Below are 27,436 nucleotides of genomic sequence, written 5' to 3'. Positions count from 1 at the left end.
CTACTAGTTAAGAGAAAGCAGGATTTTAATCAATTGAAAAACAAAGATAACTTTCCGAGACAATTCCATGAAGAAAAAAAAAATTATGACACTGTTATCAAACACTAGGATTGGTGAAAGATTTTACAGCAAAGGAGCCTCTCTGATAGGCAAATTGATCATCATCAATTCTATGATGAATGTTCAGGTAGCTATGTATACAATTAAATCAAATAAAAAATTGAAAGTAATATATAAATCTAACCAAACCCTAGCTCTCGAAGCTGCCAAGCAATAGGTTAAGGTGGTGTGGTTAAGGGTCCACCACTTGTTTGGTCTGCATGTCAACCAAAACTCAGGCCCCTCTTCATGCTATTTTCTTAACCTAATATGGATTGCCCATCTGAAAACGGACCTGCACCAAAAAAGAAACACTTTCACATTCTTCAATTCTCTCTTATTAAATTAGTTAATTGTATAATATATGAAGTTTGGTTTATTATTACTTGATGTGAGCAGTGAGCTTAGTTGAGCAATTCCCAATGAGATATTTTAATGACTTACATTTAGATACCGTAGTACACTGAAGGATTTCGCAAAATGGCACATCAGAACACTACGGTTTTTAAAGCGAACTCAAACACCGACCTCTAGCTTTAGCTTATGTATATATATATAATTATATAATGTAAATCGTATTTTGAAATATTGAAGCGGGGGGCCGGGCAGTATCTGCTGTCACAACAAAGAGAGGTATAGAAAGAACAACAACTGATTAACAACTGTAGCTCTATCTCTCTCACACAGAGGATCTTTGCCAACCTACAGTTCCGTACCTTTCTCGAATATATCTCGGGATCGCGCCAGTGATAAGGAGAGAGAGAAAGAAGAAGAAGAATTGAAGTTGATTATTATTATTAATTATTGTATATATATATAATATACACAGAGGGAGAGAGAGTGCAGGTGTATATATAGGTGATAATTTAGATAGATATAGGGCAGAAAGTACACAAAAAAAGTTGCAGCTAACTGTCAAAATACTGAAATATGAGAGAGCACAATTGAATTGAATTGAAAATAATGGAGCAAAGTAGCTAGACGGCTATAGGCTGAGCGAGCTGCTTATTCATGCAATAACAAGCGAGGGAATGTTTAAAGCTGCAGGCAATGAGCTTTATTTTATTCATTCATTTCCTTTGTAATCTTCTAAAATAACCTTATAGTCTTTGTCTTTTCCTTTCAGAATCTGATAATTATATCCTTTTTCTATCACTAACTTAATTCCTACTTAGCTCAGTTCTTGTGTCTTAATTATATCACACTTAAGTTTTTTATGTTTTTCTAATTAATTAATCTCCCTCTTTCTCTCTTCGATCAAAATAATTGAAACCCCCAATTTTATCAATACTCTCAAACTTATCAACATGCATCTTTTTTTTTTGGGTGTTGCTCGAACCAATTTACATGTACCTTAATTAATTTTTTGAAATCGTGGAGTTAATAGCCAGATAAACCTCAAGTGGTTACCCTTTATTAATAATCATAGAGATCTGAACTCATGGCCTTTTAAATAATACATTTAAGAGTTTCAAACAAACCGTCAAACCACCTAGAGATAATTAAGCAACATAAATCGTTGGCTTTGAAGATATACTAGGTTAATTAAACATCACACTTCATTTATTTTGCTAAACCTTTTCTAGTTAACCACACGAATATTGCGCTTTTCTGGCGACATCTATCTCGACGGAAATGAATGTCGTTAGACTACTCAACATACATTGATGCAGCTGAGCGTCGCTGACCATGGAGTTTGTGTTTACAAGTAGACTTGATGATGTTGGATTAATGATATGATCTCTTGTGAAGTAAATGTTTTGTTCAAGGAATAGAAGGCTCATCTGTCATCACAAAATGTGACATTAATGAAAATCAATGAAATGAATACTTTCAAAAATGTTACTAAACAGAACCAAAGGAGGAGGTTGCTACATCATTATGCGACATGGCTATATATAGCTAGTTAGAAAGTGAATAGACATATCTTGCAATCCATTTTTCTTTAGCTGATCCAGCTACTCAGATTTGTAATCTAGTACTCTACATAGATTTCACAGCCTATATTGTATATATTTACATCTTCGGCCCCATGTATATTTATTTCTCCATTTGATTTTAGCGGTAAGATCAACTGTCCATTTGATTTCTGCTTAATAGTTTGATGGAAATATATATATATATTAGTGTAAGAACCCTAATTGTGGCTATGATAATTGCCTAGCTTTAGCACACAATGAACAATCATATTTCATTAAAGAAGAGATAAAAAGAAGCAAACAAAACAAAAGCTGAAAGTCGGTAAGGCATGCTCTAATCAAAGACAGAATAAGATAAGAACATATTTCAAAGAATAATAAATTTAATGAGAAAATTAAACGGTGAATCTTGAACCGACCAATGGAAACATCTCTGTGTTAAAACGAAATTCAAGACGAAAACGACCCTTCACTTCAACAAAATCAATGTGCCTTCTCAGTTTGCAGACCACGCGATATATAGTCTACTCTCTAATACAATACAATCATCCACACTGGATCATTTTTTTTTTNAAATAAACATCACACTTCATTTATTTTGCTAAACCTTTTTGCGTTAGGCTAGTTAACCACACGAATGTTGCGCTTTTCTGGCGACATCTATCTCGACGGAAATGAATGTCGTTAGACTACTCAACATACATTGATGCAGCTGAGCGTCGCTGACCATGGAGTTTGTGTTTACAAGTAGACTTGATGATGTTGGATTAATGATATGATCTCTTGTGAAGTAAATGTTTTGTTCAAGGAATAGAAGGCTCATCTGTGATCACAAAATGTGACATTAATGAAAATCAATGAAATGAATACTTTCAACAATGTTACTAAACAGAACCAAAGGAGGAGGTTGCTACATCATTATGCGACATGGCTATATATAGCTAGTTAGAAAGTGAATAGACATATCTTGCAATCCATTTTTCTTTAGCTGATCCAGCTACTCAGATTTGTAATCTAGTACTCTACATAGATTTCACAGCCTATATTGTATATATTTACATCTTCGGCCCCATGTATATTTATTTCTCCATTTGATTTTAGCGGTAAGATCAACTGTCCATTTGATTTCTGCTTAATAGTTTGATGGAAATATATATATATATTAGTGTAAGAACCCTAATTGTGGCTATGATAATTGCCTAGCTTTAGCGCACAATGAATACTCATATTTCATTAAAGAAGAGATAAAAAGAAGCAAACAAAACAAAAGCTGAAAGTCGGTAAGGCATGCTCTAATCAAAGACAGAATAAGATAAGAACATATTTCAAAGAATAATAAATTTAATGAGAAAATTAAACGGTGAATCTTAAACCGACCAATGGAAACATCTCTGTGTTAAAACGAAATTCAAGACGAAAACGACCCTTCACTTCAACAAAATCAATGTGCCTTCTCAGTTTGCAGACCACGCGATATATAGTCTACTCTCTAATACAATACAATCATCCACACTGGATCATTTTTTTTTTTATCCTGTCCTCAGGTTCAGGCTCAGTTGATTAATGGTGATGATGGTAACTTAGGATACATCTCTTTCACTCTCTCTTGCTTGCAGTGAATATGTGTACGAGTTACGACCATGGAGTCTTTCACAAGTGTTTGCTGTAGTTTCATGCAAGAGGGCTCTATGTTTTTTTTGTATCAGACGTGGGGTTGAGTTGCATGAGACGGATCCTTGTTGAAATTCGTGTTTTTAATTGTAATATATATACACAGAAAATATGTATTATACGACGAAAAAGAAGTAATCGTATTTTTGAGGGGAAATGTGAGATAACAGTGAGACTTTATGGGATAAGTTAGTCACCCTCTTGTATATAGATTTGTTTCCTAATCTCTTCTTTAATACATACATAATCATTCTCTAATACATATGTTTGCATTTAAGAATTTGAATATGATCTCTTCTGTTCTGTCATTCTCTAATGCATATATTGAAGCAGCATGTGTTTGTATTTAAGAATTTGTATATATGTGCATATATGGATGTATTAGGTAATACATATTTGTCTCTTTGTTAAGTTTTGTGTAAAATCCTAGGGGATTCGTGAATGTAACCTAGAGAGAGCTGAGGCTGTGTGGTCTATAGAACGCATGTATATAGGTCGGGTTGTTTTGTAATGGAAACAAGAATGATTTGGATTTTTATGTTCAGATATCAAACTTTATTATGCAGGTGGTGCTTCTTGTCCAGTTAGCGTCTCACTCTCTCCCTTCTCTTCTCTGCTTGTCACTTTGCCAGTCCTGGTATGCCACTTCATGTTACACTGGTGGACGCATTTTCAGTTCTGCAATTTTGTTTTTCTTGGAATAAAATGAAGAATAAAAATGAGATTCTCAAAGATTCTTATCTTTACATTTCTTGAATAAGGATATTCTCCTCATAATCTAAATTTTATATGCCACCAGCTTGCTGGTAACAGTTAGTGTTATTATGGTCATCCAATGATAAAATTAACCTTATGCTTGGGAAGGAATTCGTTCATAGTTATTGAGATTTGAAAGGGCTCCAAAGAGTGAACCATGATCATTATAATGAGTTAATACAATCCTCATACTTGAAGTACTATTCTTCTAGTTCTATATATATCCGCCTCTTTGACCCTTCAGACTTGACTATTCAGAGCATAAAATCACCATGTGGCTGACTTCTTTGAGCGTTCAAATATAAACTCTAGTCAGATAAGAAAAGAGGGAAAAGAATATGATTCTTCTGCTTTTGCTGTAACTTGTTACTTCTAGCAGGCAATTACGTACAGAGTATTAAGTAACTAGAGAGCTCATCAGATTTGTCAGTGACAGATAGTAAATAGTACACATTTTATTCCATTAATCACAACTTTTAGAAACAAACCGTAAAAGAAATTTACTCAAACCTTTATCGACAAGGAAATACAATAGTAGGTGATTAGATATCTTAGTAACAAATTAAGCACTCTTCCAACTGTCTCAAATAACACAGTAAGTGTTTTAGCTTGACTAATGTTGTTTTCTCTCTTCCAGCACTCTCTTTATCTTTCCCAGCTATCCCTGGAAAAGGGGAGGCTAGTGAAGTAAAATCATCAAGATATGAGATTGTAACAGGTCAATAATGTGGGTGCTACGATGACTTCCCTTCTAGTTTCAACGAACCAAATTCAGCATTCACAAGCTGAGCAGCTGCACGGGCAGCTGCAGATGCTCGTTCTGCAGAGGCAATAGCAGCTCGAGCTCTTTCCAATACATCGGATGATTGTGATGTTGTCTCCCTTTTAGTATCACTAACTGGAACCGCATTGCTACTTTTAGCTGATTGTTCAATCTCATTAGACCTCAGAACGGGCATAATGCTTGGTGGGCTGGGAACTTGAAGGTGTTGAGATCCCAGTCTACTCTCCGAAGGCAGAATAGGACGTGCCCCATTAGAAGATGAAGATCTTGGAGAGCTCTGCTTAACAGAAGCTTCAGGAGTTGAAGCTCCACCATATATTTCCGTTGACCCACCCTGCAAAATATATTAACATCAAGAGGACATAAATCACTCCAATAGTTAAAAGGCTATTACAAGATCCTAAACATGCAACAATTGAAATTTTCTCATTTTATAAGACCTAAGCATGCAAAAATGTGGAAGTAACTAACAATTGCTTGTTTAATTCAGTAGTTACTCTCAACAGCATTGTGACTGGTTTTTCTTAGAGTAAAAAACTGACCACTTCTAATGGATTAGGGCTATATTTGGCTAATAAGCAAAACTACTAACTTTCTAACACTTGATTCTATATTGGCAAGGTCAAAAGGCTTGACGGTTCATGAGAATGTGGGCCCAAATAAACATATTTTTGGAGCTTCTTAACTTTCTAGGCAAGCTTATACTACTTGGCTCAAGAATCACCAAGCAACTTAGCCTTGTGAAAAGTTCAGTGATGTAGGAGAAATAGGATTGTTTTTAGGATTTAGGGTTTTAGTTTATTTAGTCTCTTATTTCATTGCTTTATTAGGATTAGGATATTTATATTTCATTGTGTTAGCAGAATTAGGATTTTTAGAATTGTATTTTGGTTAGGATTTAATTTTTAAGCCTATAAATAAAGGCTTGTTTGTCATTACTGTTTATGCTTGATTATTTGATTGAATAATATCTTGGTTCTCCCCCCTATCGTTCTTTCTTCTCTCACTCAGTTCTTCTAGTTTCTCCCCTTTCTTTCTATTCTCCCTAATCTATTCTTTCTAATTCTATCTATCTATCTCTATCTATCTCTTTCTAATTCTATCTATTGCTATCTATCTCTCTAAATTTCTGTTCTTAATCAATCCATCCTCCTACTTATCTATCACTCAGTGTCTCAATTTTCTAGTGAGATGTTCATCCATAGCTCAATCTTATTATGCGGTGTGCTAATCATCAATTTGACTTTGAATGCTCTGCTTTTGCTTGGCTGGTCTATGCCCCATCTATGTTAATCTCTCTTATCCATCGCTGAGATGAAGTTGTAATATTCCCCAGTGAATGTTTCTGGTTAATTCTTCTTTGATGCTCATTCATCTCTATCTACAAGGTTTAATTTTTTCAAGCTAACCTAGAGGAATCCTGTCAGTTACTTTGCATGCAAACTCATTACACAGGCCACAGGGTCCACTTTTTGGAATATATTTTTCTAGTAACAAAACAATTGTTTTCTAACAGTAGCAAGAAGAGCTATAATATCAAAGAGTGTCCCAGCATGAAGCAAAAAATAATGTCTAAAGACAACACTAGGCGACTCCAAAAGAAATGATATATGAAACATAAATTTGATAAGATACCAATAAATCTTCATGCTTTTTACTGAGTGCCGCTTCAGATTGAGAAGAATCCCAAACCACATTGTACTCCTGCGCAATTTCCTTCAACACATTGAGCCTTGCCTCAGGTGATGGAGCACTAACTGAAAGTTTCTCAATTATCTGCATAAAATTACAAAAAAGAAAAAAGAAAAAGTACGAAAAGAAATATTAGCATGTGAGTTACAGTGGCTGCTCCAGCAGAAACATCACACTTGCAATTGAAGTACTAAAGCTAATTAACTGTACGATTGACGCTAGTATCTGGACGAAGCTCAGCAACAGCTGCAACATACTCCTTCCCGTATTTTGAAGAAAACAAGTTTGTGACCTGCAACAAATCTGGCAAATCCGAACATCTAGGAGCAGCAAAAATTATGCTTGCAATAGCTTCTCGCAATTCAGTCGGACAATCCCTATTATGTGAAAAAGAAGGTCAGAAAATTGCACTCAATGTAACAGAATTAGGTTTACAGGTCTCACATAAAATGTTATCAATGATTTCCCAAAAACCTATTGGCCAAAGAAAACATGATATTCAAATAGTAAAAGTCTCACAATTGAGAAGCACACTAAAACACAACATCATAGCACTAAATTGTGCACATTATGGATTGTTTCAACTGTTAGGAAAACTATAGTTAAATGCTGTTTCTATTCACCCACCATGGCTTCCATCAGATGATTGACAAACAAAATATCATTTCAAATGTATGCTGCCAAATTTTCATTATAGATTTTCTTAAAAGTGTTAACCTGATCCATCTCAAACTCAACTACCTTTGATCTCCATAGCAAAAAGAAACATTTAGCAATCTTTCTCCAGAACATTAATTTCTTTTTTTTTTTTTTTTTTTTTTTTACAAAAAAGTTCTTTATACCTGCCTCTTTTCGCATTCCCTTTATTGTCTAGCTCTTACAAGCCTCTTGCCTTTCTTAATCTGGTATTAGAGATGTTGATAATGATCTTATACTGACATCACATGTTTTAGGTTTCATTTCAGCAGATGTAGGAGATAATAAACAAACAAACGTCATCCATTGGAGGATAACAAATAGTATGTGGAAGATAAGCTTGGAGTCTGTGACACTAGCTCTAGTCCTAAAACTAAGATGTAATATAGAACACGAGAACTGATTGCAGGATGTTGATATCGGCAGAATACAACAGAAAATTAAGGATTATGGGGTAGGTTAAGTAAACAACTAGGATATTGAGAAAATTAACTAAATTATGAATTTGGGTTAAAATAGGAGCTGGAATACAATTGGAGTAAACATAATCAAAGAGAAGATATTTAAGGAATCTTTGACAAAATTCAATAAGATACCAGCTATAATTTCACCTCTTTAGGTTTCACTACCTCTGAAAACAGATGGTCCTCTGCACCACTAGTTAAATCTTAGTCATCCATTTGATACTCAACTATCTAAAACTAAACGTGTCAAGCTTCACTGAATACCAATTCAGTTAAGACTTTATGCTATATGACACTGATAATAAGCCTCATGAAAAGAACAAAAGCTTTGCATTGGGGGATCACTAGTTAACATGAGATAAATCCTTTTTGAACTTACTTTTGATTTTCAAGAATGGGAACACGTGCAAGAACAAACTCACAGAACAGCTCCAACACCGCATATGCGGTAGATATGTTTTGCTCTCGAATTACATGCTCCACCTAACATCATAACATAACATCTAGTCAAAGGCAATTGAACAAAAAACTTCACCAATCACTGACAAACAATCATAAATTTAAATCACTACCCGAATTCGAGCAATTGCTTCTTGGCCAGCCTGCAAAAACTGAGCTATCTCTTTGCGCATCTGTTTGAGCTGCATCTCTCTCTTGTTTTGCAGCAATTTTATGCGCGAAATCGCCAATGTTAAGCATGTTTTGCTACAAAACCAACCATCATCATAACTTACAGATTCAAATTTCAAACCCACACACAAAAATTCAATGCAAATTCACAAGCTACAATTCAATTGCCAAATTCCCAAGCATACAATGCATTAAATTGAATATAATTCACAATTACACAGAAGAATCTATAAAAGTCAGGACTTTCTCATAAAAAACATGCAACTTTGACAGAGGGAAAATTTCCAAAACTATAAACAAAGAATAAAACTAATCAACATGTTAAGCTGAAAGAAATTGATGGAAGTATACCATTTCGCACCAAAAACGCCTCTGTTGAAAAGTTGGTTCAAGAGGGACATCGAAGCTTAAAGGAAGAGAAGATCAAGTTTTGATTTTTAAAGTCAACCCAGTTATTGATTTTCGTGTTTTGTTTTGAAAAGGATCTTGGATTTTGATTTCTCGTTTCGTTACATTAATCTCGCAAAGTTTTGGACTTCGGTTAAGGCATTGTTTGGCTTCGCACCTTTTCTCTTAAAACGGTTTTTTCTCTCTCTTTTATTCCCTTTTTCTTCGATGGAGGCCAAAAAAAAAAAAAAAAAAATTAATAATAATAATAATGTGTTTTGAAAAATAAAAATTGAATATTATATTTTTTATCAGGGATTTTTGCAGTATCTCATTTTCATATAATAAATATGTATCACATTTTTTTAATAGAATACATAATTAGTAAAAAAATATATTTTTTTGCAGTTTTAAAGTAAAATATTTGTCTTAATTTTTGTCTCTCTTTTTTTTTTTTTTTAAGTGTTAGAAGATAATAACCAATTGTACCATTTGTGGTAGTCTAGACGGTTATGACGAATTGAAGATAATATGGATCGACACTTGATCTTAAGTTCGATTTCTCATTTGAGTATCCACGATTTAAGTGGAGAGTCATGACAATAGATTGCTACGCTAGTCTTCTTCAATAATTAGTTGAAGTACACATAAGTTATCCGGACACTTAGGTTAAAAAAAAAAAATTGTCTACTAATCTTTATCTAAACTTTTTTGTCTTTTAAAATTAAATAAAAATAGCAAAAAGTTCATTAAAACAAAATAAAAAAAAAAAAAAAAAACCATAGTCTTTAAAAGAACAACCAAACATGGCCTTAAAACCTCAATAGCGACCGACATTATAAGTTTAGAAGGTGAACTACCAGTGGAAAAGCGAGGTCAAAACTCAAAACCAAAAACACAATGCCCCAAACTTTATTAATTGGATTTCACCAATCTCTTCCGCATTGAACTAAAAATTTGACATTTGAGGCTTGAGATGAGAAGCAATGGTGACGGACGAGAAGGCAAAGGAAGGAAGAAGCTACTAGTCTTCTACTCAGAAATTTTAGAATGAACTTTACTTAGCACCGGGCGTCAAGCCATGAAATAATGTCACCGAGGACTGTATGTATTCTGTCATCAGGCTCTCCTTCTAAAATGCAGTGATAACCTTCTTCATAGAGCTTGAGAGTTTTGTCCATGCTGGAAGCTTTCTTGTAAAGAAACTGGCTCACTGAAGGATCTGTCACTTTATCGGCTAATCCATGAAGAATCAGCAATGGAGATGAAACCTGCAATACATCTAAATTGATTTCCAACTCTTATGCAATAAGAAATAAGGGCACATTGGATAGGGCGATAGAAAACTAACCTCGTCCAATCGCTTCTCAATTTCATTAGTTGCTTTTAGAAGTTCCAAACCAGTTTTCAGTCGTGTTTGGTCATTGTAACCAATCACATTGTAGACGGCCTAAGACAGAAAGACCAAACAAACATGATTTATGAAAGATTCTAAAGATTACACAGAAAAGCAGATAAGATAACAATAAGATTCAGGTGTGTTGTTCCCAAGTTAGAAATTCAATTGTTAAATTTTATCCTTTCTAGATGCGGGCAAATCATTTGAATGTTCATGTGAAATATTGAACCTAGCACTAACACTCTTTCCAATTATGTAAGTGTAAAAGAACATTCATGTTGAATGATGAAAGGAGAACATACCATTTTTCTTTTTCTGGGGTCTCTGATGGCTAACTCAGATAGATCTTGATGTGGGAAGAGCTTTGCTTTTGGCATAACTTTTGACAAAAGAGTGAATACCTTCAAAACTGCTGCGGGAGGAACCACATCTTCTGCAATCTTACCGGAAACTTTAAGTTAGCAAACTTGTCATTAGTTAAAGAACAGAGTACATTGTTTTGGACACAAAATCTAATCATGCGACTTTCTCTGGTAAATGATTAATCTAAACAAGCAACAGAAATCAAGATTTATCTTAGCGTCTATTACAAGAACTCGATCACAGTTCTTCAGAAGATATAATGTGATGAAAATGTTATGGCCGATACATATCAATACCAAAGTTTAGGAAAAGCGTAGAAGAAAAGAATGAGAGTAATCTATAGTATGTGAACTAAAGAATACTATGCCCCTACCACCCTTCACACCGTTGAACTATAGTTTGCATGATAGTTATCAATTTTCAGGCTAACAAAATTATGTGTTTGTTCATGCACTCATATAAAGCGCAGCCTTGCACAGAGAGTTTTTTCTAATCCGCACAAGATGATATCAATTTATGCAATGTTAACTTCCCAGGATCAGAGTGCCAAACACTAAGTCAAATACCGTATCTCCTAGACAGCATCCAATAGTTTGTTCCATGCTTCCATGTGCTTTCTGAGGACTTGTTTTAGCCCTTGTTTTACTAATTCAAACATATCAACCGGATAGCTTATCCTAGAATGTTCACTTAGTTATCGCAGCACATTACTACAATTCAGCATGTGGAACTCAATCAGATGAGTATCTTGCATTGTCAAGAAACTCATCTGCTTAAGATGGACAGCCAGGAATCACACATTTTTAGATAGCTGAAAATAAGTGTACAGCCACGGAATCTGGTACAGCCATGGAAGCCATTAAAGCTCTAAAACTTCACCATCTTTCTTCTCTCAATATGCAGAAGTGGACCTTTATAATTCCTCGACAACATATCAAAGAGATTTCTAATGCTCTATATTTACTGATTTGAAGGTCCTAATTTGGTAGCAAGAGTATAGATCAGTATGAGACAAGTTTCCCAGCCTTCGAAGGTATGCCGGTATTAACTGTTCTACCATACCAGAGTGGAAGATTGTAGCACTAGCACTTAATCTTTGAAGAAATATTTCACCTGGCAACCAGACTGTTAAAATCTGGAATTTCCAGAGTACAGACTGCTCAAAGAAAGGCTCCTCATATGCCTAATTAACTACATGCCCCCTGGCATTGATTAAGGAATACATATTGCAGAACCTGCAACCTAGTTCTGTATTTCATTTTCCCACACTTCCCTCTGACTAAGCCCATCTGTATCTGCAATTAATTTTCTCAGTTCAACTTTAATATCAAGCTTTCCACCTCACCGCAAACAACAAAGAGTCTCTGAACAAACAAAGGCTTTTGAACCTTGCATTCAGTTAAGAAAATAAAAATAAAAAAATCAAAAGATTTCTGTCATAGGGGACAACTGTGGGCTTACTTTACACATTGGAGCTACAAGAATTACTCCATCCCACTCTCGTGGTTCCCTTAGATGAACTTTGAGAGTAACAGCTCCACCCATGGACTGTCCCAATATGAAGTGAGGTAACCTTCTCACTTCAGGTCGTCCTGCCAATCATAATACAAAAGAAAAATCAGCAAACGCTGTTCCTTAAACTAATCAATCCTGATAATCAACATTACAGAATGAGGCAAGATTCACTGATATCAAACCTTTGATTTTTGTATAAATTTTAATAACGTTGTCAACTAATGCATCGAAGCTTGGGACATAACCATGCAATCCTTCGGACAGACCAAAACCAGGATGGTCCAAAGCATAAACACCATATCCAGCTGCAGCAATGTACCTAGCAACACCTGAATTACCAATTTGCATTAACAGTATGGCTTAATTACAAGAATGAACATATAATACAAGTTAAGATATTGTATTACTAGACGAATCAGCAAACCTTCAAAGAAGAAAGTGCATGTATCACCATAACCATGGCAAAAAAACAAAGCTCCTTTGATCCGAACACCTGGTTTTGGCATCCAGCTTTTACAGAAAATCTCCAGTCCCTTTGAATTCTTCTCATACCACTACAGGACCAATTGTCACATTCAAGTACTAAGAACCTTTCAAAGTCAACTTCCATTTGTCTTTTCAAATAATACACAAGGGATCAAACCAACTTGTGATTGAAGGCAAATCTTAAAAACAAGATTTGACATAAAAAATTTTAGCAAAAAGACAAGGAAATCGATTGAATCATGGCATAGAAAAATGTAAATATTTGTTGCTTTGCCAATCATTTATCCCAAAAATCTTTTCTTTTAATATGTAGGACAACTACCAAATTAAAAGCTTATTAAAGAATTATAAGATTCCAACTTTACACTTTCCTTTCTTTTCCTCCATCTTCTCGGGAAACAAACAGGTAATAGATAAGCAAATAAGTAAAAAAAAAAAAAAAAAAAAAAAGGAGCCCCGCCTTGGTAAACAAGATATATATCCTTATTGGTTTTAACAGTTTTTCAAAAAAAAAATTCTTTTTTTCTGTCAGGCTCGAAGGAAAATTCTTTCTTTGACAAAAAAAAAAAAAGTCAGTCAAACGCAAATTCCACAAATCAAGCTTTGACAAATGTGATCATGACCAAAAACAAAAAATTAAAAACAACCTTGCAAGCATGATCAGATGTTTGACTAGCAAAATCAAGATTCTGAGAAGCAATTAAATTCAACTCTTCACTGACGCCTTCAATGTGAACTGCCTTTTCAGTATTAATCTTGGCTGTGATGACGAAAACTGTGCGTTTCAGGTTGTACTTGAGTGGAGCCACGGTGGGTAGTTGACGTTTTAATGGACTGGTGAAGAGATAACGTTGGTTACGGTTGAAGAAAGTGAGCTCTGGTGGCCGGAATCTAAGGGTCAGAGACAATTCCATGTTTTCAACAAGTACAGAAAGATACTAGTCGGATCAACAGCATGTGTTGATGCATGCACTATTAAAAAGTCGGACTTATAAAATTACACCCCCGTATTACTATTTCCCCCCATTAATTTTAAAAATACACAATTACCTCCCTACACTCAAACCAAATCCCACTCTACACATCGAAGTTGGCTGGGGAATGAAGTGTGTGATTTTAAAGTGATGGGATCTTAATGTTGGTTTTCAATAGTAAGGAGGTGTAGATGTATTTATCCTTGAAAAATGCACATGGCCCACGTGGTGGATTACCTCTTTGTTCGGAAATGAGCTGAAAAAGAGGGTTATACTAAAACAAATGTGGTAGATACTAAATTCAGTTTTGTTGGGTCATGTGTCCCTTTCATATTCTTTTATGTTGTTGTATGCAATTGAGGTTAAGGTTGGTGGGCAAATATAAAATAATAAAAAAATTGAAAGAAATCAAAAGATGATGGGTTAATTAAGTGATTCCCTCATTAATTAATTGTAATTAAGCAAGTTGGTTTAGTAGATCTATGAATAAAATCCTTAAATAATGTTGCTTTTATTTAATAATACCCTTTTAATTGTAATTAAGCAAGATTATTTAGTAGATAGCTTTATAATATAAACCTTTGAAATTGCCACGAGGAAAGGTAGTTGAGCCATACGCTTCCACACAGTTCGACTATTTTTCAAGATTATAAAGTTAACAGTTAGGTAAACTTTTAATAGTTACCTTTTATTAATAATTATGAGAATTCAAACTCAAAACCTCTTGAATAATACATCAAAAGAGTCCCGAACGAACTGGTCAACCGACTAAAGGTAATTATTTGTTTCTAGGTATTTGTAAGGCTTATTGCATACATAGAACATACATCCTTGGCACACATTGCCACTTCCAAGATTGAACAAGACCAAATAATGTCCCTCTGTTCAATCGCGACTCTTACATTAAGGTACTGATCTGAAAGTGTTCGTGTAATTACGTTTATAAAATCGTCACATTAATTAATGTATTGATTCAAAATAGCGAAAATTTCTGCAACTTGTTGCACAAAACCCCCTCAAAGGCTTGTTGAAGAGAAGCTCATTTCGCTATTGCAGTCATGTAAGACCTCAAAACATCTCCAACAAATCCAAACCCAGATAACCACTCATGGGTTAGAACACAACCACTTTATAACTCCGAGAATCATCTCGGCATGTGCTCAGTTGAAGCAAATGACATATGGGCGCAAGGTGTTTGATAAAATTCCTGAAGCAAACATTGCGTCATGGAATGCTAAGTTTAGAGGGTATGCAATGAATGAGCTTCATAGGGAAGTTGTAGTTTTGTTTAGTCGAATGAAGAAGATGGATGTTATGCCTAATTGCTTCACGTTTCCTGTTGTTTTGAAGTCTTGTATGAAGAGTAGTGCGTTGAGAGAAGGTGAAGAAGTGCATTGTTTTGTTATCAAGAATGGTTTTGGAGCAAATCATTATGTGGGAACTACGTTGATTGAGTTATATTCTGGTGGGAATGTGATAAAAGCGGCTTATAAGGTGTTTGGCGAGATGGTTGAGAGGAATGTAGTTGTGTGGACTTCGATGATTAATGGGTACATTTCTTGCGGTGATATTGCTTCTGCAAGGTGCCTTTTTGATTTGGCGCCCGAGAGGGATGTTATTTTGTGGAACACTATGGTTTCAGGGTATATTGAGTTGGGGGATATGTTGGAGGCAAGAAAGCTGTTTGATCATATGCCGAAAAAGGATGTCATGTCTTGGAACACGGTGCTTAGTGGTTATGCCATTAACGGGAATGTTGAGGAATGCAACAGGTTGTTTGAAGAGATGCCTGAAAAGAATGTGTTTTCTTGGAATGCACTGATTGGAGGGTATGCGCGTAATGGATGTTTCTTTGAAGTTTTAGATGCTTTCAAAAGGATGTTGAATGAGCGCAACGTGTTACCTAATGATGCTACACTTGTGACTGTGTTGTCTGCGTGTGCAAGATTAGGAGCTCTTGATTTGGGCAAGTGGGTGCATCTGTATGCAGAGAGTAATGGGTATAAGGGAAATTTATATGTTGGGAATGCTTTGGTTGACATGTATGCAAAATGTGGAGTTATAGAAAATGCAGTTGATGTCTTTAAGGGCATGGATAAAAAGGATTTGATCAGTTGGAACACCATAATTGGTGGTTTAGCAATGCATGGACGGGGAGTCGAAGCCTTAAATTTGTTTTCTCAAATGAAGAATGCTGCAGAAGCACCTGATGGAATCACTTTCATCGGTATTTTGTGTACTTGTACACATATGGGCTTGGTTGAAGATGGCTTATCATATTTCAATTCTATGGTTGATGATTATTCAATTGTGCCTCAAATTGAGCATTATGGTTGCATGGTTGATCTGCTGACACGAGCAGGTCGTTTAGCAGAGGCTGTTGATTTTATAAGGAAGATGCCTATAGAAGCAGATGCTGTTATTTGGGCTAATTTACTTGGTTCATGTAGAGTTCATAAAAACGTTGAATTAGCTGAACTGGCGCTCGAACGACTCACAGAACTCGAACCGAAGAATCCTGCAAACTTCGTCGTGCTTTCAAACATATATGGGGACCTGGGGAGATGGAAAGATGTTGCACGAGTGAAAGTGGCAATGAGAGATACCGGGTTCAAAAAATTACCGGGGTGTAGCTCGATTGAGGTTAATGAAGCTGTGGTCGAGTTCTATTCCTTAGATGAGAGACATCCTGAAACCGAGGAAATATACAGAACCTTGAAGGGGTTGACAAAACTGCTAAAATCATCTGGATATGTACCAGATGTTCAATTACTTCGTCAAAGAACTTGACATAAAAGAGGCAATATCACACTTTAAAGTAACATTATTAGCATCCAATTCATATTTGTAGCCGAAATTTTATCTGAATAAGATCCGTTCTTTTCTTGTTCCTTCAGCTCTGAGCCCTCATTTATCTATGTGGTGCTTTTGAATGTATATGATCATCACATTGACCATGTTAACTCTGATCTGTTGATCATCAGACAACACTAACTATGACATTGCAAATGGAGGTGCTGCTTAATCACAAATTTGCCTTCTGGGCTTATGGGCCAAGCCCAAATTTAGGTTTTGCTACATTATGGGCTAGCCCAAAGGTTCCCAAGGAATCCAAATAATTAAAGCCCCAAAGAACATGCAATGGAATTATGGAGAGCTATATTAGGAGTGTCTCAAAGAGTATTCTTATATACTCAAAAAGTGTTATCTCACTTTCTTTTTTCTCTATAGTGTTTGATTAAAGTAAACAAAATAGAACGGTTAATTTTACTCATCCGAAAGAGATCGATAAATCTTGATAACTATTGAATATCTCCTAGTATTATAAAAAAAAAAAAAAAAAAATCCTTTTTGAGATTATCAACAATCATCCTGTAAAAGTATCAAAACTCTTCCTGATAAGAAAATACATAATAGTTTTCACGAAATAGTTAGTACGCTTTAAACCAATGAACCTTTTATGGGTGGATGACCATTAACCCTAAAATGTAGTGAGTTGTTAGCTTAATGATTTGGACTCTCCAAAAAACTTAAATAACTTGTAATGGTTTTCACATGACCTAATAGATTTGTCTCTCTTGTGTTGGAACACGCATGCAACCAGAAAAAGCATGTGCATACACAAGTTGCTTAGTATTTTTAAATAGTTTTTGCAAGAGACAACATCATAATATTCTAGTAATTAATTAATTAATTAATTAGATTCAAAAAAATATAATTAAATTGATATTATCATAACGTCATGTACTCTTAGTTAACTACCTAAACTCATAAACCCCCATTAATTAATTAACTCATTCTGTTTGACCTAGCTTCTTCCTTCGAGGGGGCTCCCCCCACTTTATATGAAACATAATAATAAACCTGTTTTGTCTGCAAGTATACATGTATTAATCAATTAACCTACTCTAATTAACACTACATGCTTTAACTTTGTACGTATTAGGTTCACTTGTTTGTATAATATTAAGTAATTTAGGTTTGTGATAAGACAAGTGGAGTGGTGTTATCGAAGCAAAGTCTATTAGTTAAAATGATTACTCTTAATCTTTATTTAATTCCATTCAACATCCGTATGTCTCTTTCGATTGACCATGTCATTCAACCTTTGATCTCAATTCTCAACCACACCAATTAAGCTTTAGTGGTAGTCAGTATCAACATACGTATACATCTTCTTACTTTAAACTTAAGTTTGAATGTCGGTTGAATTTAATTTAAGCTTGTTGATGTATATCGAATTCAAACATATAGTAGGTGGGTTCTTAGAGGTATTATCTACTTTAGGCCTTCATGGTTTTGTCCTGAAAAGGCAACTTTGGGTGGTGAGGGTCTCCTTGAGCTATATATGCTCAATCTCCTAACCGTTATGGGACTTGGGCTTGGGAGTGGCCTAGACCCTCCTTCTAGCACCAACTCTTGATGTATGTCGGATCTAGATATATGGTAACACTAATTGTTGATGTATGGCGGATCTAGACACATGGTAGGTAGGTTCCCAAGGTATTGTCCACTTTGAGCCTTGGGGCCTGTACAATTTTGTCTTGAAAAGGTGACTCTGAGTGGTTAGGGTGTCCTTGTGCTATATAAGCTCAATCTCCTAACCGATGTGAGACTTGGGCTTGGGAGTAGCCTTGGCCCTCCTTCTAGTGTCAACTATTGATATATGTTAGATCCAAACAATGGTAGCATGTGCCAATTGTTGATGTATATTAGATTCAGACACATGGTAGCGCCAACTAAACTGTTGATGTATGCTAGATCCAGACACGTGGTAGGTAGGTTCCCAAGGTATTGTTCACTTTGGGCCCTTGAGCTCGTACAGTTTTATCCTAAAAATGTGTCTCTAGGTGGTTAGGGTATTTTTGTGCTATATAAGCAATCAAGACCCTTATCTCCTAACCGATGTGAGACTTTAGCACTAACAAAGTTAATTAAGTTTAAAACAACATCTGAATCGTGATTGATTAAGAGTTACTAAACAGGATAATATTGTATACTTTTGAAAATCTATTTGATGCCTATGTGTTTGAAAACGATTTTAACTAAAACCCTAAATTTTAAACTCTAAACCCTATTTATAATACAAAACATTTTTTTATATAATTTGAAAGCTTGTATAAATTACACATATAATGAACTCTTTAATTCATTTCTTATAAAGTATTTCGATTGATTTATACAAGTTTCCAAGTATATCATTCAACGTTACTTATTAAAGGGTAGAGTTCTAGTAATAAATAACCATTAAACGGTGAGTTCTTAATATATAATAGAATAGAGCACCATTAATAATGTTAAAAACGACTTGTAACTACCAACTTTGAACGTGGTTTAAGTAAAAAGAATGAATGATGATTGAGCTTACCACTTCTTCAATTTGGCATTGGTTATTGGGAGACCAAACTTCACCATCTTGAGTTCGGATTCCGAGATTCCTACCATTAATTTACTGGCTATTGGCTCATTATATTGATGAAGACTTGAAACGAAAATTAGCTTGATCAAGAGTCAATAGCTTTTATAATTAGCAAAATTGTCGGCCGATTTAGTTGGCCAAAATGGATTTGGTTCACGTTTCAATCTAGAAGAAAAACTTGGCTGTAATTAATGGATTTGGTTCACGTTTCAAAGAGAATGAGGAACTTTTACTGTAAAAATTATACCAAATGAAAGAATGGAGTTGTCATGAGTAATATAAGAGAAGATTTGATCAATTAGGTAAGAAAGAAAATTTATGTCGTTTGTGTGGATAAATTTATCATTATTAGGTCACGTTATACATATCAAATAAGACTTCAAATTTATTGTTCAAAAGATGTGGTATTAATGCATCCTTTATCACATCAATTTATCATTTACACGTCAATATTAATCCCATAGAATGACATAACATTATTCATCCCGATTTATCTAAACTTCATTGGCAAACTAAGGAATTGACGGTGATGGGTAAATATATGTATTCCTACATCAACATCATTAGATCAATTTATACACATAATAAAGCATAATTATCCACAATTTATAATTAATCATTAAATTAATCACTAAGCAACATCATCAACAAGTAACGACACCACCTAATTTCTTTGAGCAAAAATTAATAATATGATATGCAATTCCTCATCCACTGAGCCATATTTAAAATTAATAAACTAAGCTAGTTGAATTGGAATTTAATTTACAATTCAGTATAAGAAAAGTATTTGATGTTATGTTTTTCATCAACCGCTCATTCGAATGTGTCGTTTCATTCAGAATTATCAAGTTAATTTGAACACATTTGAGAGGTTAGGTTAACCCATTACTTTCAAATCTTCATAAAAATTGAATTGACTAAACCATGCATGCATCATTTCAATCTAAAGCATATACTTAAGTTTCCAAAATTCTATATCTAAAGTCTTACACTTAGAAAGATCGATCAGTCGTGATATTGCACAGATACCAATACGACAATCACTTTAGGAATATAAGGATGTTTTTTGCCTAGGTTCATGAATGATTTTGTATTACATACCATATGCTAGTACCCATTGATTCTCAAGAGATATCCACTGGCCCCCTGTTGGAGAAAGAAAGTACTAGCCATACATCATAAGCACAGAAATTTAATTAATTTCAATCTTTTCTGCTTCGGCATGAGAAATGTGGGTCTAAAATCCGAGTCATAAAGAGGAAATTAATAATTTGATCATCATCATCAGCAGCAGCAGCAGCATCATAACATTATCTTCCTTCAAGCAACTTTACGACTCTTTTTAAGTGTCAAACTTTTGTTTTTAAATGCAATCCAAATTCGAGGCTCTTGCTCTAATAAATATGTACATGTTTTATCAGGCGTGCGCAAAGATTGATCCATTGATATTATTCCTGAGAGTTTAAACCCTAAATTGTCCAATCAGAAAAGGACCCACATCATGAATGATTAATTCTTTCAAACATTGATTCAAAGATAACATTCTAATCATTTATTCAAAGGATAAGACTAATATGAGTTAAGGTTTCTGTTCAAACTTTTCTTAATTTCCCACCACCCCACATTACATGCTTACAGTTTTCCTTTTGTGTCTCATTGGCTAATGTCATTTTCTGCAAGATTTTCCAGCTCTCTTCTTAATATTTCATGCGGAAAAACTAAACTTGACACTGTTTATATATAAATTATATCTATCATCCAATTCCAAGTAAAAAAAGCATCGATATATTCGTTTGATGAGGCCTTGTGATATGCTTTAGCTAATTAATCAGTTATCAAGATATTTGATGCGATTGACTAACAATTGAGGTGACATTTGATGATCCATAGAATGATTTAATTATTAATCCGACTGCAGAGTAACAGCAAATGGAGAGAATAAAAGTTGTTGAGAAGAAATCTCTATGAAAATTATTGACGTACCCCCCATACTGCCATTCTTATTTAAGTATAAACTCGAAAATATATGTTTAGAGAATACAGTATGTGGGTGCGTTTATTTAGATATTTAGGAAAGTATTTTTGAAATATTATTATTAGGTAAAGAAGTGTAGTTATTATGAGATAAAATTTAAAAATTAAAAATAGTTGAATAATTTAAAATATAATTTTAAAAATAGATAAATAAATATATATTTTGATATGGAATACGAATATAATAGGAAAATAAATGCGTATTTTAGTTATTTGGAGTAATATTTTTAAAATATTATTATTAGATAAAGTTTGATAATTATTACCGAATATGATTTGAAAATTAAAATAGTAGAATAATTTTAAATAATATTTTAAAAATAAAAAAATAAATATGCATAAAATTTAGAATACAAATAAAATATTTAAACAAACTCACCCTAGTCTGAACATAATATAATTATTACAATAATTTAATTCTTTTTGTTGGCCTGAGTACGATTACAAGATTCTATGCAATCTCAATCCATCACATCCAATATCAAATCAAACCCTTAATAATGTTGATTAAACAACCATATATTTGTGGTTGTTCTATTTTCAAAAAGAAGATCGATCTCTTATCATTTTAGTGTTGAATATATTCAACTTTCAACCCCACCAATTATAATCCAAATGGCTAGCCAAGTAATTTGACTGATAAAATGCTAATTTTATTGGACTCTTAGTGCTTTACAGAGTATTATAATATAAATTTGTTAGAACTTCACATCGTTTCTTCCTATTGTCCGACTAAAATTGTACCAAATTAAGCCTTGCCGAGCCAATCTTCCAACTACACCTTTCATTTGACACTCATGGCTTTATGAATTTAATATATTACTCAAGAGGACACACCGACGGTTGAATTGAATGCTTTCAAACAAATATTGTACGAACAAAACTCTTGATCACGCCACTGCTTTTGTATAATACGATGTGTGTTGAATGATGCATAAAATATCATGTACTGTGACGTGATACATGAATGTACTATAACCCTTTGCAGCCTGGGGATCAACCTGCCTTTCTTTCACATCAAGGTATACAGTTTGGAAGCTAGCTTTCATGCAGTGAACATGCAGAAAAATATTGTACGAAAAAAATTCTTGATCACGCCCAAGGCGTTTTTATAATACGATGTGTGTTGATGAATAAAATATCATGTAGTGTGACGTGATATATGAATTTACTATAACCCTTTGCGGCCTGGGGATAAACCTGCCTTTATTTCACATCAAGGTATACAGTATGGAAGCTAGCTTTCATGACAGTGAACATGCAGAAATGAACGTTGGAGAGTTACTCATAGATAGATGGATAAAAAATGTTTAATCAGTTGAAACGACACGTTTAATGCTGCCGCGGTCGGTGGTGAAGACTTTGGTGATGATGCTGAAATCTCACCTTCCAAATAGCTTTTCACTTCATTTTCATGGTAGAGCGATCCACTTCGTACTTATAATTTTGTTTCATGAATATGAATGCAGTAGTCGTCTTGTTGGCTTATCTTTTAATTGATTCATCTCTTCCTCACAAGATTAATTGACAAGAATGACTTTCCCCATGAATGAGAATCTAATTAATTGGCCTTTCCCATTGTATAGCTTTAGAAAATTCACATCCGAAATCATGTGCTATTGTATAATTTTTGAAAATCCATATATCAAATCATTTATTATCCTGCATTAAATTATAAATTGATGCAGACTTAGATATTAGGATTAGGGTTTTAAAGAGGATCCTTCTGCTTTCAAAATCAAAGACGGAGCTAATGTCAAATCTATTAGAGTTAAGTTGACCAATTCAACATTAACGAGCCACAAACTTTTCTTTTATAATGAACGATAATAATTATAAGATAAATTACTTCATTATAAATAAGAAGAGTGAGACAATATTGAAATAATATTTGATTCTATTGGACGCATGCAACATATTAATTGGGTAAACCAGAATAACCATATGTTTTCTTCTTTCTTTTTATTGTTTGTGTTTGCGTGTTTTGTGTTTATTTTGTTTTTCGTTACTCTCTATTTCGTTCAAGATCACAAAAAAGTCTAGATCATTAGTATCTCATGTAGTAATTCACAAACTAGTTTCTTAGTTAATATTTATTAATTTTTAATGTGAATATCTCACAAAACAGCTCAAAATCTTCTTCGAGTCATACAGGTTGACATTGTACCCACATTTACTGCTAAATAAGCGATTACAGATCATAGTTCCAGGTTGTATTTGACGATCTATACCACAGCCTAGATTACAATAAAATATTTATATAAATTGAGGGTATTATCATTCAACAGAGACATATTAAAAAAAAAAAAAAGCATCGGCAAAATGAAATACCCTGATTAATTCATACAAGTTAATATAGAATGGTGTGTAAATAGCATTAATTAAGGATAATCATTCAACAAAAATTGAGAATATTCTTATTTTGTAATTAAATTGTTCGAGAAAGTTCAGGATGAGTGATCATTTTCTCACATGGTACTCAATTTCTTCTCATGTGGAATGTCGATTGCTTCTTCTAACCAGTTTAAAAGAGAAGTCGACCAAAGACACTGATAAACCGACCAGATCCTTGTTTTCCTTCCCTAAGAAAACACAACCACTAACAATGCTTACTATTTCTGAGGTTGCCTAAACAATACATAGACATACATGCTTGTCCCCCAAGAAAATGGAAAACCACACGTTCTCAAGAATTTATGTATAAAGTTCGTAAAGTTTGGGTGGTGGGAGTCTGGTCTATAACTGTGGCTAAGTTTGGGTGGACCCGACCAGCCCAGAGGAGGAGCCGGAGGTTCAGGGTGGATATGAGGGCATTATTGCATTATAGCAACATTACCATGAACAAGAAACTCTCCAATGTTTCATAATGTTTTCTGTTTGCATCTCACTCATAAATATTTTAATTTTAATTGTGACTGTTGTGGTTCTTTATTGCTGTATATATTGGTTCAAATATGTGACATAGATATTACGGAGGTTCGGAAAGAGAGAGCTCAGAGAACTGGGGATTCATTGACAAACCCAAATTATGTAATTCCCAGGAAGCCAATGGTTTTATTCTATGTGATGGGAAGTGTATATATGTCTGACTTTGGTAGTGGGTTTAATCAGTCTTATCTTTTGAAAACCAAAAAAAAAAAAAAAAAAAATCCGATTTCTTTTTTCTATAAGTAATATTAACTCCAAGTTATTTATTATTTTATCACTATTAAATAATAACACATCCCATACCATAATATATAATTTCATTTCATTCTCACAAATCCATTTTGAAAACTTCTTCATTCATTCTCTCCTTCATCCCTTTTCCATTTCCTCTTTGTAAATTCTCTCTCTTGGTGAGTGCAGCCTCTCTGTCGCAACAGCAGCAGTACTATATTCACTCCCCGAAACATCGCCACCTCAAACCCCTTGTACTATTTCTCACCAAAACAGCAACAACAATTGGAAACGTTTCATTTGCTTCCCAAAAACAATTTCTCACAACACACCGATGGCAAATCATTTCTTCCTTCCTTCTATTTCTCTCTAGAAACAGCAATAGTTACATTAGCAGCCAGCCTGTCATTATTTTTGTTTTTTAAAAACATTTTTTATGCTATGAGACTTGCATTTTCACCATCTCCACCAACTACTACTACTACCCATCACCAATTACATTACTCTTTTCTTTCACTTTCATTCCTCCTTAAACGACGGCGTTCAACTCACAGAAGACCATCTACGTTAACTCTCATGGCTGCCTCTACCACTACCAATCCCATCACCACTCCTCCCACTTTCCAGCCCCACCGTCACTACCGTAAAAAAGACAAGATCGTCGTCATCATGGGCGCCACCGGCACAGGAAAATCCCGCCTTTCTGTTGATCTTGCCACCAGGTATTTCCCTTCTGAAATCATTAACTCCGATAAAATGCAAGTCTACAAGGGTCTTGATATCACCACCAACAAGATTTCTCTGCATGAACGTCAGAACATTCCCCACCACTTTCTAGGCGAGTTCGACTCGCAGGACGGCGAGTTGACTCCCCTCGAGTTCCGCCACCTCGCTCACTTAACCATCTCCGATATTGTCTCCCGTAAAAGAACACCCTTTATCGTCGGCGGCTCTAACTCCTTCATTTATTCATTACTTGTCCAAGAATACAACCCAAGGTTCGATGCTTTGGATGCCTTCAACTCAGTGAGTTCAAGCTTGAGATATAACTGTTGTTTTCTCTGGGTTGACTCATCATTACCTGTTTTGTATGAATATCTGGACAAGAGAGTAGACGAAATGTTTGAGACGGGGATGTTCGAGGAGTTAGAAGAGTATTTTCGTGAGTCAGAAGAGTTGAAATACTGCGTTAACTCAGTGAGTCGGAGCGGGTTAAGGAAGGCCATCGGATTACCCGAGTTCGAGAGGTATTTCAGGGAGTACCCAGCGGAGGAAGTTACACCATAATTGGTGGTTTAGCAATGCATGGACGGGGAGCGGAAGCCCTAAATTGTTTTTCAAATGAAGAATGCTGCAGAAGCACCTGATGGAATCACTTTCATCGGATTTTTGTGTGCTTGTACACATATGGCTTGTTAAGATGGCTTATCATATTTCAATTCTATGGTTGATGATTATTCAATTGTGCCAAATTGAGCATTATGGTTGCATGGTTGATCTCTGACACGAGCTGGTCGTTTAGCAGAGGCTGTTGATTTTATAAGGAAGATGCCTATAGAAGCAGATGCTGTTATTTGGGCAATTTACTTGGTTCATGTAAGTTCTATAAAACGTTGAATTAGCTGAATTGGCGCTCGAACGACTCACAGAACTCGAACCGAAGAATCCTGCAAACTTCGTCGTGCTTTCAAACATATATGGACCTGGGGAGATGGAAAATGTTGCACGAGTGAAAGTGGCAATGAGAGATACCGGGTTCAAAAAATTACCAGGGTGTAGCTCGATTGAGGTTAATGAAGCTGTGGTTGAGTTCTATTCCTTAGATGAGAGACATCCTGAAACCGAGGAAATATCAGAACCTTGAAGGGGTTGACAAAACTGCTAAAATCATCTGGATAGTACCAGATGTTCAATTACTTCGTCAAAGAACTTGACATAAAAGAGGCAATATCACACTTTAAGTAACATTATTAGCATCCAATTCATATTGTAGCCGAAATTTTATCTGAATAAGATCCGTTCTTTTCTTGTTCCTTCAGCTCTAAGCCTCTTTTATCTATGTGGTGCTTTTAATGTATGATCATAACATTCACCATGTTACTCTGATCACTTGATCATCAGACAACACTAACTATGACATTGGAAATGGAGGGTCTGCTTATCACAAATTTCCTTCTGGGCTTATGGGCAAGCCCAAATTTAGTTTTGCTACATTATGGGCTAGCCCAAAGGTTCCAAGATCCAAATAATTAAAGCCCCAAGACATGCAATGGAATTAGGAGAGCTATATGGAGTGTCTAAGAGTGTTCTTATATACTCAAAAAGTGTTATCTCACTCTTTTTTTCTCTGTAGTGTTTGATTAAAGTAAACAAATAGAACGGTTATTTACTCTCCGAAAGAGATCGATAAATCTTGAAACTATTGAATATCCCTAGTATTATAAAAAAAAAAAAAAAAAACCTTTTGTGAGATTATCAACAACCATCCTGCAAATATCAAAACTTTTCCTGATAAGAAGATACATAATTTTTTACGAAAAGTTAGTACGCTTTAAACCAATGAACCTTTTATGGGTGGATGACCATTAACCCAATGTAGTGAGTTGTTAGCTAATGATTTGGACTCTCCAAAAAACTTAAATAACTTGTAATGGTTTTCACATGACCTAATAGATTTGTCTCTCTTTGTTGGAACACGCATGCAACCAGAAAAAGCATGTGCATACACAAGTTGCTTAGTATTTTCATAGTTTTTGCAAGAGACAACATCATAATATCTAGTAATTAATTAATTATTAATTAGATTCAAAAAAATATAATTAATTGATATTATCATAACGTCAGTAGTCTTAGTTAACTACCTAAACTCATAAACCCCCATTAATTATAATTAACTCATTCTGTTTGACCTAGCTTCTTCCTTCGAGGGGGCTCCCCCCACTTTATATGAAACATAATAATAACCTGTTTGTCTGCAAGTATATAT

The 27,436-nt window shown here is 34.6% G+C and overlaps 4 protein-coding genes across 4 annotated transcripts; 2 read left to right on the top strand and 2 right to left on the bottom strand.

Moving 5' to 3' along the window:
• Positions 1-4,867: 4,867 nt before the first annotated feature.
• On the bottom strand, positions 4,868-9,266 carry LOC116114235 (IST1 homolog). The gene is made up of 6 exons (XM_031400389.1): positions 9,063-9,266; positions 8,654-8,786; positions 8,461-8,564; positions 7,127-7,298; positions 6,865-7,005; positions 4,868-5,563 (listed from the first exon to the last, which is right to left on the bottom strand). The coding sequence occupies exons 1-6, from the start codon at positions 9,110-9,112 to the stop codon at positions 5,180-5,182; spliced, it is 984 nt and encodes a 327-aa protein (XP_031256249.1). The 5' UTR covers positions 9,113-9,266; the 3' UTR covers positions 4,868-5,179.
• A 723-nt stretch (positions 9,267-9,989) lies between these two features.
• LOC116114248 (caffeoylshikimate esterase) lies at positions 9,990-13,029 on the bottom strand. The gene is made up of 6 exons (XM_031400406.1): positions 12,800-13,029; positions 12,558-12,704; positions 12,322-12,452; positions 10,800-10,937; positions 10,450-10,548; positions 9,990-10,369 (listed from the first exon to the last, which is right to left on the bottom strand). Exons 1-6 carry the CDS (start codon positions 12,879-12,881, stop codon positions 10,160-10,162), a joined length of 807 nt encoding a protein of 268 aa, XP_031256266.1. The 5' UTR covers positions 12,882-13,029; the 3' UTR covers positions 9,990-10,159.
• A 1,818-nt stretch (positions 13,030-14,847) lies between these two features.
• Positions 14,848-16,682, top strand: LOC116114247 (pentatricopeptide repeat-containing protein At1g08070, chloroplastic-like). The gene has a single exon (XM_031400405.1). It carries the CDS (start codon positions 15,009-15,011, stop codon positions 16,623-16,625), a length of 1,617 nt encoding a protein of 538 aa, XP_031256265.1. The 5' UTR covers positions 14,848-15,008; the 3' UTR covers positions 16,626-16,682.
• An 8,219-nt stretch (positions 16,683-24,901) lies between these two features.
• LOC116114223 (adenylate isopentenyltransferase-like) lies at positions 24,902-25,737 on the top strand. Its single transcript, XM_031400376.1, has one exon. The coding sequence runs from the start codon at positions 25,027-25,029 to the stop codon at positions 25,735-25,737; it is 711 nt and encodes a 236-aa protein (XP_031256236.1). The 5' UTR covers positions 24,902-25,026.
• Positions 25,738-27,436: the final 1,699 nt, after the last annotated feature.

This window comes from Pistacia vera, unplaced genomic scaffold (assembly GCF_008641045.1).
Source record: "Pistacia vera cultivar Batoury unplaced genomic scaffold, PisVer_v2 Contig704, whole genome shotgun sequence".
Taxonomy (NCBI): domain Eukaryota; kingdom Viridiplantae; phylum Streptophyta; class Magnoliopsida; order Sapindales; family Anacardiaceae; genus Pistacia; species Pistacia vera.
Note: the sequence above shows the minus strand (reverse complement) of the source record. Positions and strands in the feature narration are given on the sequence as shown.

Bases quoted from the DNA above. Each gene is read 5' to 3' on its own strand.
- LOC116114235 (XM_031400389.1), bottom strand. From the start codon at position 9,112: ATGTCCCTCTTGAACCAACTTTTCAACAGAGGCGTTTTTGGTGCGAAA. The intron at 7,006-7,126 runs GTTAATTAGCTT...AATTTTATGCAG, and splicing joins ATACTAGCGTCAATCGTACA to ATAATTGAGAAACTTTCAGT. The intron at 5,564-6,864 runs GTATCTTATCAA...TATATTTTGCAG, and splicing joins AAAAGCATGAAGATTTATTG to GGTGGGTCAACGGAAATATA.
- LOC116114248 (XM_031400406.1), bottom strand. From the start codon at position 12,881: ATGCCAAAACCAGGTGTTCGGATCAAAGGAGCTTTGTTTTTTTGCCAT. The intron at 12,453-12,557 runs GTTTGATATCAG...TATGATTGGCAG, and splicing joins AATTTATACAAAAATCAAAG to GACGACCTGAAGTGAGAAGG. The intron at 10,549-10,799 runs GTATGTTCTCCT...TTTCTGTCTTAG, and splicing joins ACCCCAGAAAAAGAAAAATG to GCCGTCTACAATGTGATTGG.
- LOC116114247 (XM_031400405.1), top strand. From the start codon at position 15,009: ATGACATATGGGCGCAAGGTGTTTGATAAAATTCCTGAAGCAAACATT.
- LOC116114223 (XM_031400376.1), top strand. From the start codon at position 25,027: ATGGCTGCCTCTACCACTACCAATCCCATCACCACTCCTCCCACTTTC.